Source organism: Aphelocoma coerulescens, chromosome 1A (genome assembly GCF_041296385.1).
Source record: "Aphelocoma coerulescens isolate FSJ_1873_10779 chromosome 1A, UR_Acoe_1.0, whole genome shotgun sequence".
In the NCBI taxonomy this organism is placed as follows: domain Eukaryota; kingdom Metazoa; phylum Chordata; class Aves; order Passeriformes; family Corvidae; genus Aphelocoma; species Aphelocoma coerulescens.
In genome coordinates, this window is record NC_091014.1 from 51,498,227 (window position 1) to 51,515,183 (window position 16,957).

At 43.2% G+C, this 16,957-nt stretch overlaps 1 protein-coding gene across 9 annotated transcripts in view; it reads right to left on the minus strand.

Moving 5' to 3' along the window:
- Positions 1-16,957, minus strand: part of GRIN2B (glutamate ionotropic receptor NMDA type subunit 2B) — a 274,094-nt gene that overhangs the window by 160,487 nt on the left and 96,650 nt on the right. For all 9 annotated transcript variants that reach the window (XM_069001965.1, XM_069001950.1, XM_069001943.1 and 6 more), the window contains one exon: positions 10,625-11,053. In XM_069001965.1, coding sequence (XP_068858066.1) covers positions 10,625-11,035 — 411 coding nt within the window. In that variant the 5' untranslated portion in view covers positions 11,036-11,053. The remainder of the gene's footprint in view (positions 1-10,624; positions 11,054-16,957) is intronic.

The window sequence follows — 16,957 nt, forward strand, 5'->3', positions numbered from 1 at the left end:
AGAGAACAGTATTAACTGAGTAATTAAATCATTTCTGTAATTACTCTCACACAGCTATAAATAATGTAAGCCCACACATTCTCTCTGGAAGCCACAATAGCAAGAGGAGAGTGAGGGATGCCAATTAGAAAGGAGAAATAATAATAATAACACTTAACATTTATACAGCACTCTTCATTTTCAAAGCACAGTGCAAACAAGAATTAAGAAATGGGTAGAGTGACAGACAGGAGAAGGTGAGAGGAAGGGAAGCAGGAGAAGGGAGAAGACAGGAATGGGGGCAGGTACAGAGCAGGATTTGACACCCAGCAGGGCTGGTGGCTTGGGGTATGCTCAGCCCAGCCCCATGGCAGGGCCATTGGCTCTTTGGCGCACACCTCAGTGCTGCGGGGGCAAGGACACAGCTCTGCCTCTGCAGAAAGCAGCTGAGCCGAAGCAGGAGCGAGGACAAAGCGCTGTGCTGCAGGTGCTCGCACATGGAGGAGCTGGCAGCTCCATCATGGAGCTGATCCCCTCCAGCGCAGAGCCCAGACAGTGACCATGCTGGCCCCAAGCCAGGCAGCTGGTGGAGGCTGTGAGGGCCTTTCCCCCTCCTCACAGGAGCTTTTCCCCCTGCCCATGAGGCCTGGGGCGCTGGAACGGGGCATGCTGGCTGAAGGAGTGCACAGCTGAGCCAGCCCCAGGCACACTTTGGAAGACCCGCTGGCCTTCCCCCAGTGGGAAGCACAGATGCCAGTGTCCCAGTCACCCCACAGTCATTTCTGACTTCCTTTGTGGCTCAGGGCAGAATGGGAAAGGAATATTTCTGCCCAGCTGGAGGGAAGCAGCACACTCGGGAAGCATTGCTGCCCAATCCCACTGTCCTGTGCCCTGCCCTGGCCCAGGTCTGGTCTTCTCTACTACGCAGTTTCCACCTGACAGGTTTTCCACTTTCATTTCACACTCCTCATCCCATTTGCTCAGCAGTTCTGCCACCCCCTGTGCTCCCTGGCTCTTGCTCCTGTGGCCAGCAAGGAAGCATAACCTGGTCAGGTATACCTTTTTCGCTCTCTCCATTTTCCCATCCACCAGCTCCTGCTTCCCACCTTTTATCCAGTCCCCCTGCCCATCTCCTTGTATCAGGATCTCTTCCATATGCTCATCCTCTGCTCTGGCTCCTCAGAATACCCTGCATGCCCCCCCACTCCACCCACATCTCAGCCCAGATTCCCTGCTGCACAGCACATTTCTCCTGGCTGGATCCCACCAGGATCCCACAGGAGAACTCCAGCTCCAGCATAGCCTGTGCAGCCCCCAGAGCCAGGTGCAGTTTTGAAGCACAGTTTTCAAAGACAAGTTCTTTCCAAGAGACGTGGCAAACATCTAAAAAGACTCTAGGTACATCCGCAGTTTCTTACACTTACAACAAGGAAGGCCAAACTTGGGGCAGCCTATGCAGTGGTAGCAAAAGCACATCTCTGGTTACATGTCCTTCCCTGCAAGACACCCCTGCTCCAGCCCCGTGTCCTTGCTCTGAGAACATGTGGTGGTCAGGCAGAACCTTTGGAGGAAAATGTGACAGCACTTGCAACATAGATATATCACATATCGTCCCGTGCCACATTTTCAGAGAGAGATGTTTTATTTTCCAAATAAATAGCAAAATAAATCAGTCAGCTTGAGGCATACACCTGGCATAGGAAATTTTGCTCAAACAGTCACAGTCTGGCAAAATTACAGGAAACCCCCATGAGGATTTTATAATGGGAATGCTGGCCAAGCTTACAATAGATGGTACTATCAGCCCTGCATAAAATGAGTTCTCCAGCATGATGCAGCTATTCAGCCACCACCTCTAATGGGGGTTAAAGCTTCTCCTCCTGGAGCCCAGATTTTCATCTCAAGCATTGTATTTACTTCAGTCAGAAAAATCCATTAATTGTTTCCTAGTAATTAGGTTTTTGCCTTTTGTAGAGCTCAAATTTTACAAAAACATTGTTATGGTCTTCTTGTAAAGGGCAAAGTGCTGTAGACAGCAGTTAAGCAAGTGTCTTAAAGTCATGTTTTATAGCAGAGCTGCAGTGAGGACGTGGGTCTATTAGAACTGCTGGATTCTGTTGGCACCTTTTAGATCAACTCTCCTCACTGCACGTACCTGCCTCTTTTACTTTTTTGCCTGCTCGCCCTCAGACTCTCCACATCCTTCATTCCTGTCTTCCCCCTTCCTCTGAAACCTGCATTTATTGTTATTATCAGGAACCTCACAGATACACAGCTAAAAGCTATTGCCAAGCACAGAGAGAAATCACTTGGACAGAGCCTTTAAGGTATTTTTTTTCTCACTCTCAGAACTTACTCTTTTTTTTCCTTAATTTTCTCCCCATGATCCTAGGTTCAGGAGAAGTTTTCCTATCTGTCTTTCAATTTCTTTATCCTCTTTCTCCTCTGTTTCATCTATATAACATCTTCTCCAGCACCCAGTTCAGTCCTGTTCGAACACAGCTGAAGAAACATGGTTTCCATTTCTTCCCTAAGAAGTCTAGAGTACTTCCTAATAAAACTCAGTGTCTGAGCCTTTTCCTTGATACATACATATATCATTTATTATTATCATTTAATGTATCATAATACATCATTTAATATATTTCCCTAACTTTATCCTGTCATTCTTATTCTGTTTCTGGCAGCTACACTAAGCATTTTTTTCTCTAGTCTACCTTTATTCATTGAGTATATAAATCACATCCTGACTCATTGTTCAGCCAATCTACACTACGCACATACAGCTGTTTCACTCTTTCTTCATATATCAACTGCTCCAGACCATTAACAGAGTCACAGACTACAACTATGTCTTCTTCTGTACCCTGTTTTTTCCCAGCCTGTGTATCTGTAATTCCCTTAGCTTCCTTCATAACCCATCCCCTCCAAATTTGGCTAATGAGGCAAATAAAAGGCAAAGAGAATAAGAGATTCCCTGGAAAGAATCGTTTCTCTCTCTCCTGCAGTTACTGGGGAATGATATGCAGATCTAAAGCAGCAGCATTGGGCAATTTCACACTCCGTGTTTTCAATTTCATTTTGAGGCCAGTTTAGGGTAGGGACAAGTTTGAGTGTAATTAATTTAGATTTTGTGAGACAAGTTACTGCTTGGGGTTGTAATAAAGGACTGCCTGTCCAGATTGAAGAAACTAATCTTCTTGTCTGGCTGGGGATGGCACAAATTGATTTAAGACCTTTTTGTTGGCTTTTTTTGTTTTGAAGAAAGGGGTTGAGATAAAGATTATAAATAACTATTGGTCAGAGCTCATCAAGCTTCCAGATTTTCTTTAGGTAAGTGCTTACAGATTTAGAGATCTACCTAAATATCATTAGTGTGAAAATCAAGGTTAGAAATCGATCAAGAAAGAGCTTTTTCACAGATGCCCAGGTCCAAGCTAGGTGGAAATGAACATTTTCCTCACAGACACTTCAACAGTTCTATTTCCAGGTAGACAGTGGCAACACTGCATTTAAGCAAGAGTAATGACAAGGTTAATTCACCTTCTCTTTACCTCAGGTGGGTTGCAGAAGTTGCGTGCAGAGCTAGGGAAGGAAAGGTCTTCTGTCCCTCAAAAGAAAACATCACTATAACAACAGAAGAAAACTAACACTCTGTACTGAAGGAAAAATCCTATGACCCGAAACAAAACAGCTTATAAATAGCTGCAGAAGGCTGATGCAAAGGAATCAGACTTCACTTTTGCTTTACATTTGTTGCCTGAGACAACTTCTGCTAAAGGAAGGCACCCACACCTCTGTGTGGTCATCCTCTCCCTCAGCACTGCTTCTGCCCAGAAGCATCCCAGGGCACCTTAGCAGGGCATGAGTCTCACCAGGGTACCAGGTTTTCTCTTTCCCAATTCTGTGACAGTCAAACTCAGGTAAACACCTTCGAGCATCAGGTGTCCAAGGCTCAGGGCAAATATGAAGTGCATCCAGTATAAATTATTAGGAGGGGAAAAGTGACAGGGATATTTCATGGAAATTTACACTTCCATAAGAATTTTATTTTCTTTGTTTTTTTAAAGAGGCTTTCTTGTTGCTTTTAAGCGATAAACAAAAAAAAAAAAAAAAAGGAATCAACTCCACATTTTTTTCCTGTGACTCTTGAAAACAATACCCCAGAAAAAGCGAAGGCCTTGAAATGGAGTTCCTCCCAAGAAAATTGGAGATGAAGTAGAAGGAAGCTTTAAAAATTAAAAAAAAAAAACCAAACCAAACCAAAACAAAACACCCCAACACTATTTTAATGTATATTTAATAAAAGAAATTATACATTTCTTTGAAAAGTCATATTTTCATTGAAATAATACTAATGAGAGTACTTGAGCTCTTGTTTAAAAAATGTGAGTTCACATTGAAGGATTTAATGGCCCTGGGGAGAGGTTAAAGCTCTTAAAAGTTCATTTCCCAGTTTCCTAATATCTGAGGGTTCTTAAGTGCTGTAATTTATTTGTAAAGTAATAAAAATAGTGCTAGGGAAATTCTCAGGTGTTAAACTTCACAAAAATATGCTGCCTATACTCCCTTTCTTTACATGAATAAAAGAAAATGTTATTTTGTATGGGTTAATTAGACACAGATGTAAACATAAATTACAGACCCACCTGGCTTTTTATTACATGTGTATACAAGGGAAAAACAACACTGGCATACAATACTGGCTTTTATTGCCTATGTCTCTGTGACTTACCTTTTATTCTCCTTCCCCAACCTTTGCAGCAGACTCGTAATTTGAGGACACATGATATTTGGTTCATTATTTGTGAGCTACAGGGAGCATTATTTTGGCAGCAGAAGGAAACAGAGTACCAAAAGCAAAAGAAGTGTATTAATCACATCCGTAATAAAATTATTAAGAGCTTGAAAGGAAACTGCTGATTTCTTTTTATTTTATTTTTTTTAATCAAACTCATCTTTGCTAATCATTAGATTAGTTTAAGAAACATTTAAACTATTACTATCATCAAATGCAGCTTCAGAGAAATGAAAACACTTTGTGAAATTACATGAACTGCATATAAATTTGTTTGGAGGGAAAAAAGGGATAGAAATCTTTCAACGTCTGCAGACCAAAATGTGCCTTTTTCCTCCCTTCTAAGCAGCATCTTGTTTGGAATTTATTTTACTTCAATTCATATAATCCATTCAAAGGGAACTTTATCTTTTTTTCTTTTCTTTTTTTTTTTTTTTCCCACTGAATTTCCTTCACACAAGGGCTTGAAAAATTTCAGATGTCATCCGTAATGGAAATGAAACAAATTTGCACCCAAAAAATGAGGTTTTCATTCCCCATGCATCCCTATTACTTAACCTTTGAAAACCTGAGTGTGAAAGTGCTTTCCTTTTAATTACAGATGTTCTGCTTTTAGCAGCACTGTCCCAGTGTCTTTGACTTTGTCCTGGTTTCAGTGCGTATCTAGGTGCTCAGCTTATCCAACTCGTTTTGGCTTGCCTGTACCTGCAGCATCACTTTGCTGCACTCTGGCCAACAGCTACTCTCCTTCCCTGGTGCTTTACCCTCACTGTCCAACTTTGGACTTGCTCCTCACCCAAAGACCAAAGAAATGACTGCTGCAGCAGCATGGCCCAAACATGGAGTGATCACAGCAACCTTCAGCATTGAAAGAGAGAGACAATGTGTCTTGGACGTTTTAGAGAAAACAAAAATAAAGGGATTTATAAAGTGGGGATAAAAAGGCAGAGGAAAATATTGCAGCCTTAGAATAAATGGAAAAAAACAACGAAGTGGTGGAGGGAGTCAGAGAAAAGCCAGCTCCACACTGTGTGAAAAAAAAGGAAGGAGAAGGAAGGATTTTAAATTTCTGGTTAGTTTTATGTAGCTTTTATACAAATTGTATTACTGGCACGGCCCAGTGAAAGATCACTCTTCCCTACCGTTTTATTTCCATCAGCATGCTGATGCATACTGCATGTATCCCTGTGTGGGCAAGCCCTGGAGAAAATAGCAAGGGATGCAGAGACACAGAAGACTGATTTTCACCTGGGAAAACATAACCATCCTCTTCTTCCAATACTTTTTTCCTCTTCTGCCTGTGCACCATTGTGTTACTATAAAGCTGCCCAGGACAAGAAACGTTGGCAAAATAACGTGACTGTGAAGAAGTAATGAGGAACAGTTCCAGCAAAAGTGATGGCCACCAGCTGTGCTGTAAGAGAACCCAAGGCATTTTCTGCTCTTACCTTTTCTGCATTCATTATCACCAAGTTGATTTCTTCTGTTATTTTAAAACAAATAAATAGTCTGTCATTACACAATGGACCAGTCAGCCAAATGGTGTGGTCATTTTTTAGGCAAGAAACTAAATCTCTTCCAACACAGTAAGTTTTGTAAATCAGAATAACAATTCACCCTTCTCTTGACATACCTCTGAATGTACATTTGTAAATGTTATTTCCTTTTTTTTGTGACTGTTCCTTTACCTTCTACCTCTGAAGAACTAATTTTAGGTCTGGAAAGAACTCATTTTAGGTAATATTGAAAAGAGAATGAAGAAAAGCCTAGTCCAGATTTCCAGTTGCGGGTCTGCAACCCAAGATACTGGTTTGTGTGGTTATCTGAACTGAAGCTTGGTTTGCAGTCTTGAAGGTTTACTTTCACCATCAGTCTCCTAACACAGGGCATCCTCATACAATTTAATTTCTGCTTTCAAAACAATTGGGGAGAAACAAGAAATTATTTTAAATGCTGAAAGGCCAGCAGATATGCTCTCTGGTCAAAAGTGCATTGCAGTCCTCTAGACAATACAAACTAATGCTTAAAATCACGAAACACAAAGCCGTTCAAAGTCAGGTCATTGCAGCAACATCAGGCAAACTGAAGAGACCAGCAATCTTCCACATCAAAGTTTTTGGACCACAGAAACCTAACACTGGTGATGGTGCACATTTCTCTCCTCTCCATCTCATCTATTTTGGATTAAACACAGATCACCAGTGATCAATGCTATTCCCTTTCTCATCATAGACCCTGGCGATATGATGCTATTGCCCTAGTCCTTTTCAAGAAATCAGCAGCAAAATAAGGTGCTTTCTTACATGGCTGAAACAGTGTGAGCACTCTACTACCCTGTCCCAGAGCTACGGCCTTGCCCATCTGAGCAGAACAAACATGGGGTCTGTCAGACCCCCTCAGCCATCACTCCCAGGCCACCCAGCCCCAACAAAAGGACTGCTGCACTTCACTCCATCTGGTGTCACTGCTGGCATGCTTATCAAACTCAAGGGACTGAACCAGCTATGACAGAACTCTCACTCGGCAAAGCGGCCTCTCCAGAGCTCGAGTGAGGCACATCACATGTCTCTGCTTCACCGTTCTCCTGGAACTAAACCCAGACCACAGTGTGCACAGATCATCTGGTCACTTTCTTCTTATGCCAGATTAGGCAGAAATTAAATGTAATACTCTGTAACAGGTAAGCAGGTGGAGTTAGAGACGAGCACCAAGGAGTGAAAACAGCAAAAACATGTAAATTCCTGTATACTTATTTTTCAGAGGAAAAAGGCAAAACACAGGGGAAACAAAAATATGTAAACATTATTTACAAAATCTAATCAAATGCAATATTTAACAATGTGAGTCTGAACAAAACAATCAGGAAAAAGAGATGTTCCACTTTCAGCAACATACCTCCACCTGTTATGTCAACCCTAGAGCAGGATTCATGGCATTTAACTGGAGGCATCATGAACAAGTTGAGGTACAGCCTTCTGCAGTAATCAGTGAGGAGACACAAGACTGTCCCACGAGCATTTCACTGCACCCTGAATTGAGTGGGGTGAAATGTCCTCAGGTGGTGCCTCCTTTACCACTGATGCCTAGATCTCCAGCTGGTGGGTAGTAAACTTCTAGATGAATATTAACTGAGATAAAGCCAGCTTATAGTGCATATTATACAATATTTCTGTCTTTATATACAGGACAAAAGAAAATTCAGGCTTGAAATCCTAATTTTTTTTCTTTTTGCCTGCCCTTTTGTGTCTCAATTTACCAGTTGCATAGTACATTACAAAGCCCTTTTTACACATGACCCACATTTCCTAACAGAACACTTATTAAACCCTCGCTGAAGGTGAAACAGAATTTCACATGCTACTTCAGGAAATGTGGTTTGACTGGGGAGATTTTGTGCATTAAACTCCAGTGAAGAGGGACTTATCTGTCACACCAAGGCATTAGTGGTTTCTAGCATTCCTTAAGTTTGCATTGGCGCTACTGATCGCAAACACACGGGGAGCATAACGAAGCTGTAAGTGCAGATCTGAACCTGTGAAATGCTGAGCAAGTTCAATCACAGCTGACTGCTGTGGGCGTTGAGGGGATGCTGAAAGAAGCAAGCCATGCTTGCAGGATCAAACCTCAGCCACACAATTCATCTGCAAAGAATATGACTAAGAGTCACTAAAAGCAAAGCCTCTGTCAAGACCTTCTGTGGGAAATACATTGTTTAAGGACTTACCAGGCTGACTTCAGTATTTTTAGTAGAATTTCAGTGTATTTACTCTCTACCATATTTTAATTCAATTCATCAAATAAATATTATCCATTAAAGATTACACACCTGTGGATCAGAAGTTGTAAAGGTCAGCCTTTTCAAATTATGTTTCAAAGAAACCTTGGCCTTTCCTAAAACTGCAGATCTTTGTACATAACCTGCAAACCTCCTGTCTGCAAAACCCAAAAAAAAAAAAAAAAAAAAAAAAAAAAAGGAGTTTGGTAAAACAGAAGTCTCCATTCATAAGGCTTTCACCTTTGAGCTCCCTGTGGGCTGCCTGCCTGCCAGAACGCTCTTTAGAAGAAAGCCAGTGGGGTACAAAGGGCAGTGGCAGGAGATGCTGCCTTCCCAAGGAGAGACTAGGGACAGGTAGAAAGAAAAACCTTTTCGAAGTTCAATAGGCCAAACTTCTCTTTGAATTACAGCAGCGTAAATCTGATCTAATCCTGCCAAAAGCAACGGGGTTATGCTGGATTTACACTGCGGGAATCAGAAATCAGAATTTGGCCTGCCATGTTCAAAGTCACAAGGACCTTTTCCCAGTGTTCAGGAGGTCTTGTGTCAGTAACTCTTACACTTGTCAAAAGATGTAAAATGTCACCCCAAGTGTGAAATGCAGCACTTGAGCACTGCTTCCAACTCTCTTTTGCACAGACATAGATAAACATGCAACACAGCAGGCAGGAGATCATCAAGATGCTGCATTGCTGCCTGCATGGCCTCCAAGGCAGAAAAGCTTCACTGTGAGTGGAATAGGTAACTTCAGCACATGTGCAACTGTTCAAGGAGTGAGAGAAAAAAGGCCCATGATTATTCAGTGACTATTTCAGTTTAAAGGCCGATATGAGAAAATAACTCTGCATACTAACTGTGTGTTATTTGGCAACTGAACAGTTGGTCAAAGAGTGAGAAAATAATTTGTTAGCACCTTCAATACCCTGCACTGGATTATTTACTTGCAAGGTAAATAAAACAGAATGTGCCTGGATTTCTCATCTCACTAGATCTCTTTCTGAGGAAAAGCTGCTATAGTGACCAGGTCAATTCTCACCCTTCATTCAGTTAGCCCTAATTCTGCCTAGTTAAATGTCTCAGATTCACTTCAGAGCCATCTGTAAAAGAAAAAGGCTGTCAGCTTGTGTCCCTGTTTACTTCTTTGGGATGCACAAAGAATGGTCAAGAGGGTCTTCTCAATAAAAGCCTTGGCCCTGACTGTCTGGCTTCAAGCCTGCAAGGCAAGGGACAGCCAGCTCCTCTCGCATGTTCCCACTGGCCAACAGTAGCCCTGAGGCCACTGTTAGGCACACGGTCTGGCCAAATGCACACTCAGGTGTGAATTGCTGCACATCCTGTTCCTGAAGGTGGAAAGATGCTACTCCCTCTCTGCATCTTGCCCTGTTCAAAAGCAGTAGCAGGATGGCTTGTTTGTGTAGTAATTCCTCAGAAGACTGGCTAGGGCCTGGGAAAACAATGAAATGTCTGTGATATGAAGGAATAAAGTAGTGCAGTGGAAAAAAGAAAGATTTAGCTGGACTGGTTCAGACTGGTTAGTCACTTTAGCTAACACCTATTTAACTTCAGGAGCTAATGAACATTTTATAGAGAGGATGGCTTTATTAAAGATTCAATTATATTCCAATTAAGATGTAAGAGCTGCATTAAGCATCCCTGAAAATACCACAATGTCCTCCAGCTACATGCAGGAAAAATCCCAGGCTATGATCCCTAGCTCTTCTAAGGTACAATACAGGCAAAAATAAAACCTTAAAAAAATTACAATTGTCAGGGGCTCTTTACCCTTCCTAAGGAAGAAGAAAAGGGCTGATTCTTTTGTAGGTTTCTTCTACCTGCTTCTTTTCCTCCTCAGTTTTTCTCTGTTGCAGGTAATTCCACATGATTAATAGGCTCTTCTCAGTAGTGCTACACACAGACAGCTCTTTTAATCTGTCTTTGAATCTGAAGCTGTCTAATCCCCCAAGCCTTTGGCCCCATGAGACACCACCTGAGGATCACAGAATAAGATACTTCTCTTTGTTTTAAGTTTGGAGCCACGGGTCTGCAATAGAAGGAAGCTCATTTAAATTTACCTTATCTGCCATGATCATAGAGGAGCCTCCATGGATGCCCAGGATGGGAGTGAGGGTCTGGGCAGAGATGAAGTCCAGGATCTGGGCAATGGCTTCCTGGTCTGTGTCATCAGCGAATACCACCCCTTGAATCTTCCGGTCTGACATGAGGTCACAGATGCGGGTGATGATGCTCTTGGGATCTGTCTCATTCATGGCCACCAGCTCCACCCGAGGCACCACTGAGAGGTGGTGGAAGTCATCTTTCTCGTGGGCATCTTTGATGGCCACTTCGTCTGAGGTCCCCACCAGGATGACTGCAATGCCAATGCTCGGGTGGCTTTTCTGGGCATGGGCCCCGCTCCCTGTTGTTGCGAGGACTGCCAGCACCAGCCAAAACCTTGGAGAGTAGCACTCCACCCTGGGCCTCATCTTCAGCTCTTACACTCCCTGAGAGAGGAAGAGAAAAAGGAAAGGGGGAAAGCAAAACAAAGTGATTAATTGACAAGTCAATCATGCACTCAGCCTTCAAGGAAGATCCATTGATCTTCCTCAGCCACTAGCTCTCCTCTCAACAATCCTTCTAGTCTGACACCTAGCCCTTTGGCTACATTCAGAGGGGCTGTTGTTGTTGGGGGGTCAGACCAGTCCAGCCCCTACTTCAGAGTCTGGAATCACTTTAGAGAACAGCTGTCAGCAGAAGATGGGATCGTGTCATTTCTCAGGTCCCATGTCACTCTGAGACCCAAGTCAAAAATGATAGAGAATGGTCCTTTGACAGCTGATCCGCTGTCTTTGTGAAATTAATTGCGTATGTCAAGCCCATGTCTGAGTGCTTACCCTCAACACAAAGGAATGACTGGTGCTTGCGATCAATTTGGACTTGTGCTGGAGGTATAGGCAGGGAGACTGAGGAGACCAGGCAGATAAGGACTCCCTTTTCCTTTCTCAGCACAGGCCCTCCAGAACAAAGTGAGGACAAATGGGCAAGGTCATTGGATGTACATGTATGTGCGTATCCATTGCACACAACCTTCGTACCATCACCAGGGCACACACAGCTCCCATGTGTAGCACAGTCATATGCTTCCCACCAATACCAGATTCTTTTTTTTCTTTTAAAAGCCAGGAATACAAAATTTCCCAGCGGTCATGGTCAAAACCGGATCAGGACCCTCCAAGTCCATCTGACAGCTATGTTTGCACGGAAGTAGAAATGCCAACAGAGCTTACAATGGTTCACCCTCAGCTACTACAGCCAGGCATGTTACATCAATCTTCTCCCTGAGCATGTCCACTATATTTTGTAATCACATCAGTAGAAATGGAAAAACCTGATGAAGTCATCTCTCTAGCCCCTGCCTGAGTGGGACATGTCCCTGCAGGACTGTTCCTCGCTCTTTCTTGAGTTGCACTTTAATAATAGTTCACATTTCCACAGCACTTTTCATCTTCAAGGCACTCTACAAACACTAATGAACTAATTCTTACAGCACCTATGCAGTGTAAATATCAGAGACAACAGAGCAGTGTTCCGCCCATCTGCCCACCACCCCTGTGGGAGGTAGCACTGCTCAGTGTGCCCACCCAGGGCCACACTGATGTCCCAAGGAGATTTCAGGCATTTCAAACTAAAGAAGACTTTCCCTCAACACAACAGGTTCTGCTCAGCTACTCGTGCCCATAATTCTGTTCTTCAGTACAGGCACATTTGAAATAAATACATCAGCCCTGAGCTTCTTTGTGCTACACCTCTGGTCTTGGGTGTCCAAGAATGGGACCCTTCCATACTGTTCATTGCTACACACACCTCTATCAAATGAACAGAAAGTCACAGCAACAGGGACAATGCTGGCAAAACTTTGTGGAAGCAGGAAGTCCACAAAAGAGCCCTTGCTGACACCAGCCACCCACAGGGAAAAGACCCAAGAAGCCCCATCTTGCCCTGCCCAGGAGAACACACAGGCTCAACACCTGCTCCCTCATTGTCATTCTAAGCAGAGAGAATGTATCCTGCACTGATATTACCACATAAATAAGCAGATAATAAAATAGATAATAAATATGCACTGGAGAAACCAAATCCACTTAAGAAGCTGAAAAGGACTGCGGGTGTGAAGCACCAATCGATTCTAAACTCTCTGAAGGATTCACTTTCTGAGAGATGCTCACAAGGAGAACCAAGAGACTTTGAGAGTTTGGCAAAATGAACAGTTAACTTCATTCCAGTATGACTGTTATCCTCCAATTACGAGTCACTAAATTAGATTCCTTCACAGTGAAATGCAGTCCCCATTTCTGCAATGCTTTATTAACTTTAATGCACTCTATACACTCTCTGTCTCTCACTCTCTTGCTCACTCACTTAAATGCTATATTTGTTCTCTTAAAATATGTCTCCTGCGGTCCCTCTGCATCGACTCATACAGTATATTACGCTTGGCTAGGCAATGGCTAGTTGTGATGCCCAGGGAGGAGAGTGTAGGTTTTTCCCAGCCCCTTTCCCACCAGGAATACTTTACAGGGCCTTTCAACCCAGGGCTTGGATAGCATTCATGCAGGAACTATACAGACAGTCATGGAAGCTGTCAGACTTCACACCCAAGCACATGCTTCTCCCAGTGGGAAAAATGGCAGACAAGAAACCCATTCCCTTCTCTTCATTTGCATCAAAGCCAATAAATCTCTAGCATCTACGTCCAAGCAGGAGAAAAGAGCCCAGATCCTGAAGAGCACATAGGTGCCAATCTGTTGGGTGTCTGTGCCCCACTCGGGCAGATTTTTCCATTCAACACAAGATTGAGTTACCTGAACAGTGCCAGATCCTCAAGCTTTGGCCAGATATTCAGGGAGCAGCCAGGGCTAGGAAGTAGATAATACAAAGAGGAGGTTGTCTGGGTCTCAGTAGCCAACCCACAATTTCCAATTTGGACCCTCAGCCATAAGCCCTCTCTGGATCAGGCAGAGAAATGCATAGGTAACCTGTGTTGTACCAACCAAGACACCTCTCTCTCCATCTCTCGCTCATACATAACATGTCTGTCATGCTTGCTATGTCTTTCAGGTGCTCCATGGGCAGTCTGTGTGCCAGACAGCAGTGTTCTTCTGAGGGAATAGCAGGTACCAGGTCCCCTCGTAGGATGGCAGCTGGGGATGTGATAAGGCAGGAGAACATCAACAAATCACACCCAACCCAGGGCTGAGTGTGGTTTTCACCATTCAGCTCCCACAAGGCAGCGTAGGGGTGAGCTGCTCAAAGACTGAAACAGGAGTGCTCATGGTGTTACAATCCCTTCCCTCCTTGGGGCTCACTCGTGTTCACATCAGTAGCCACTCTTCACACACCTGCTCACATGCATGTGCTGGCTGTTAGAGTAAGGGACAGACACCCCAACACCAACCTCACCTCACGTTCCTCCTCTGGTCTGGCTCACTGCAGGCCCCTTTTGAATGTGTGCTAGTAGAGACAAGGTGGGGTGAACCACCACAGACTTATTATCAGACTAAGGGGAGCCCAGAACTATTGTGAAAATGTGTTTCTGCATACAGAGCAAGAAGTTTTGTCCATAATTCCTACAGTGTTTAAGTGCAAACATTCGAGGTACTCAATCAAGAAAGCACTGGAGGCAGCACACGGACCTCCTTCTAAGTGTGTTCCTGTTTCCAGTGAAAAAGGGGAATGGAGAAATTCACACACAAAGAAATTTGTAAGCACCTGACAAGGATGCAGCTGTAAAACAGGACCTTTACCCTTTGTTGTTTCAAGAAATTTTAATAATTTTACAATATAATTTCACCAGTCAAGAATGATTATAAAAACATGCAAGTATATTTTATTACCAAGTATTTTACATGAACAGGATTTTCCCTTAGAGGTGGTGTGGGGCAACACGGTGTTGGAGGTATTTTCTGTGATTTTGGCACTGCAAAACAATTTAGTAAATCCCAAACTCCAGACTGGTGTGTAAAATCCTTTACACATAACTGCACACTATGATATTGTCTCTTACTCCCTAGAAAATAATATATGGGAGGGCCATTAGATGAAGTGGTTTTACAGACATATCTATATTTAGGTATAAACATGCCAGTAAAATCATTATACCTCTATAATCTTATTTTACTTACCAATAAAACATATTCACCACTGTAGAGGAATGCAGCATCTACTCACTGCAGAGCAATGTTACACAATCACTTTCAAAATGGGAAGTGAAAGCTAACTTCTCCAATTGAAAATGCATGAGGAATGTAGGTAGTCAGACAGTAATTATTCCAATTGGAATTTAGCCAGGACCAAAGGTTAGATTGCTTAAAAATATCATGAGAACCTTACTTGACACTGCACTTTTACGCGGATCAGACCTAAGATAAGTATTAATAGAAAATTACTAGGCTGCACAGGCAAAATACAGCTCAGCATTAAGAGATATTTCCGGATGATATTTCAAAATACAGAAAGTACACAAATAGGTCACTGTGCATTCAACCAGGCTAACTGTAAACAGACTACTACTCCGGCAGTGTACAGCAAAGCCAGGCAATCTTCAGGTCAGAGAAGGAAACTGAGGCAGAACAAAGGCTGGTCACAGGTTTATCGGGGTAGTTCTGTTGTGTGCTGACACTGGTCCTGCTGCAGTCATGCCATCTAGGTAGCCTAGCACAATACCCTCTTGGAAGGGTGTTTGCAGGCTCCCCCAAATCCAATCTCCAAGCTCAAGACAGCAAGAGGAAAGGAAGTCATGTAATACTGCAGTTCCAGACAAAAAGCTGTCTTGAAGGCAGATTTCCTAATTAAGAGGAAGACAATGCTTGGGACAGGAGGCTGAACCATGCCCAAAACCACCAGCAAAGGGAACTTCACAGGAATATTGGCTCCATATGGGAGAATGAAAAGCCTACCTCCAGCTTCCCCCTCCTATGCTTCATTGGAGAGCCACAAGGAAGTTCCTATCCCACTGTTTTTTGGGCTTTGCTTAGACTTTAGGCCACAGAATCTGAATTCAACAGCAAATTTTGTATCTGCACCAGCTGCAATTCTAATTCCCAGCCTTACTCTCATCACCAGCCCAATTCCAGGCCTCACCACTATCACCACCTCAGTCCCATTACTACCTAAAGACAGATGTCCTGCCAGACCCACTGTGAGACATCAGCACTACCCTTTGGTATTTGCTCACCTTTGACAGCATCTTAATTCACACTGCCTTCATTCCTCTGACAGTTTGAGTAGTATCAGACAATGAATCCAGAAGCAATCCTTCTGTTTCAGGATCTAGCTGGAAGTAGGAAGAAGTCCATCTCACCTGGGAAATACTTTATAAACCTCGAAGGTGCTTTGGGCCTGGTATCCAACACACCACTGGAGAACAAGTGCACCAGAAGAAGCTGTAGGGAAGTCAGCATTGCACTAGATGGCTACTGGGCTGTCACACAAGGAAATACAAGTATGTCCAGATCAAAGAGGAACACTGTTTCTGTATTTACCAATGACAGACCACTGGTGACTTTTTGATCCTTTTGTCTACCATCTGCCTTATGGGCAAACTGGAGGAGCTAAGAAGACCCATGAAAAAAAAAAAAAGAGGGAGGACAGACTGGAACCTCATCAACTGCTACTCCTAAGAGCTGGGGTTTAAAGCTATAAATCACACCAAAATTTACACCTAAGTTTCTCCAACTCTCTGATTTTTGACGACCCAATTTCAGCTTAGGACTTGCTCCCAATCTCATGGTTACTCTGCAGTGTAGACATGCTGCATATTGTATACCTCTGAAGAAGCATTCCTCTTTTTCTAACACTGTTTTAACGATTGCCCTACCATACCTTCAGCCCAGGTGGTTTGTACACTGACAACTCTTGTGCTGCTGTTTCCCGTATTACTGCTTACCATGTAGATGACATAAGTGCCCATAAATCTTCTTCTGGCTCACAGCCCTGTTGTTACAGGAATTTTGTCAACAGACACAAAGAAAAGGAGGATGGATCTGGGGCACGATAGATGTGTCTTGAAAGTGCCTGCACACTTCAGGTGCTGATAAACAGAATGAATGATGCTCCAGGAAAATCTCCATACATTCAGAGCAGAAAGATGGCAGAGACTACAGACAATGGAAAGTGCCATACACAGTGGTGAATGCAACAACCCAGCACCTGGACCAAAAGGGTTTATTGTGGTGACCCTCAGTAAACAGCCCCCCAAGGGCATTTCAGTAGTTTGAGATGAAAACTGGTATGGTTTAGTTTATTTTAACTAGCCTTGAACATCACTTATATTATCGTTTTCAGCTATAAATAAATGCTCCTATGACAGTGGCAGAAACATTTCTCCAAGGCCTTTTGGGCAGGTCTTC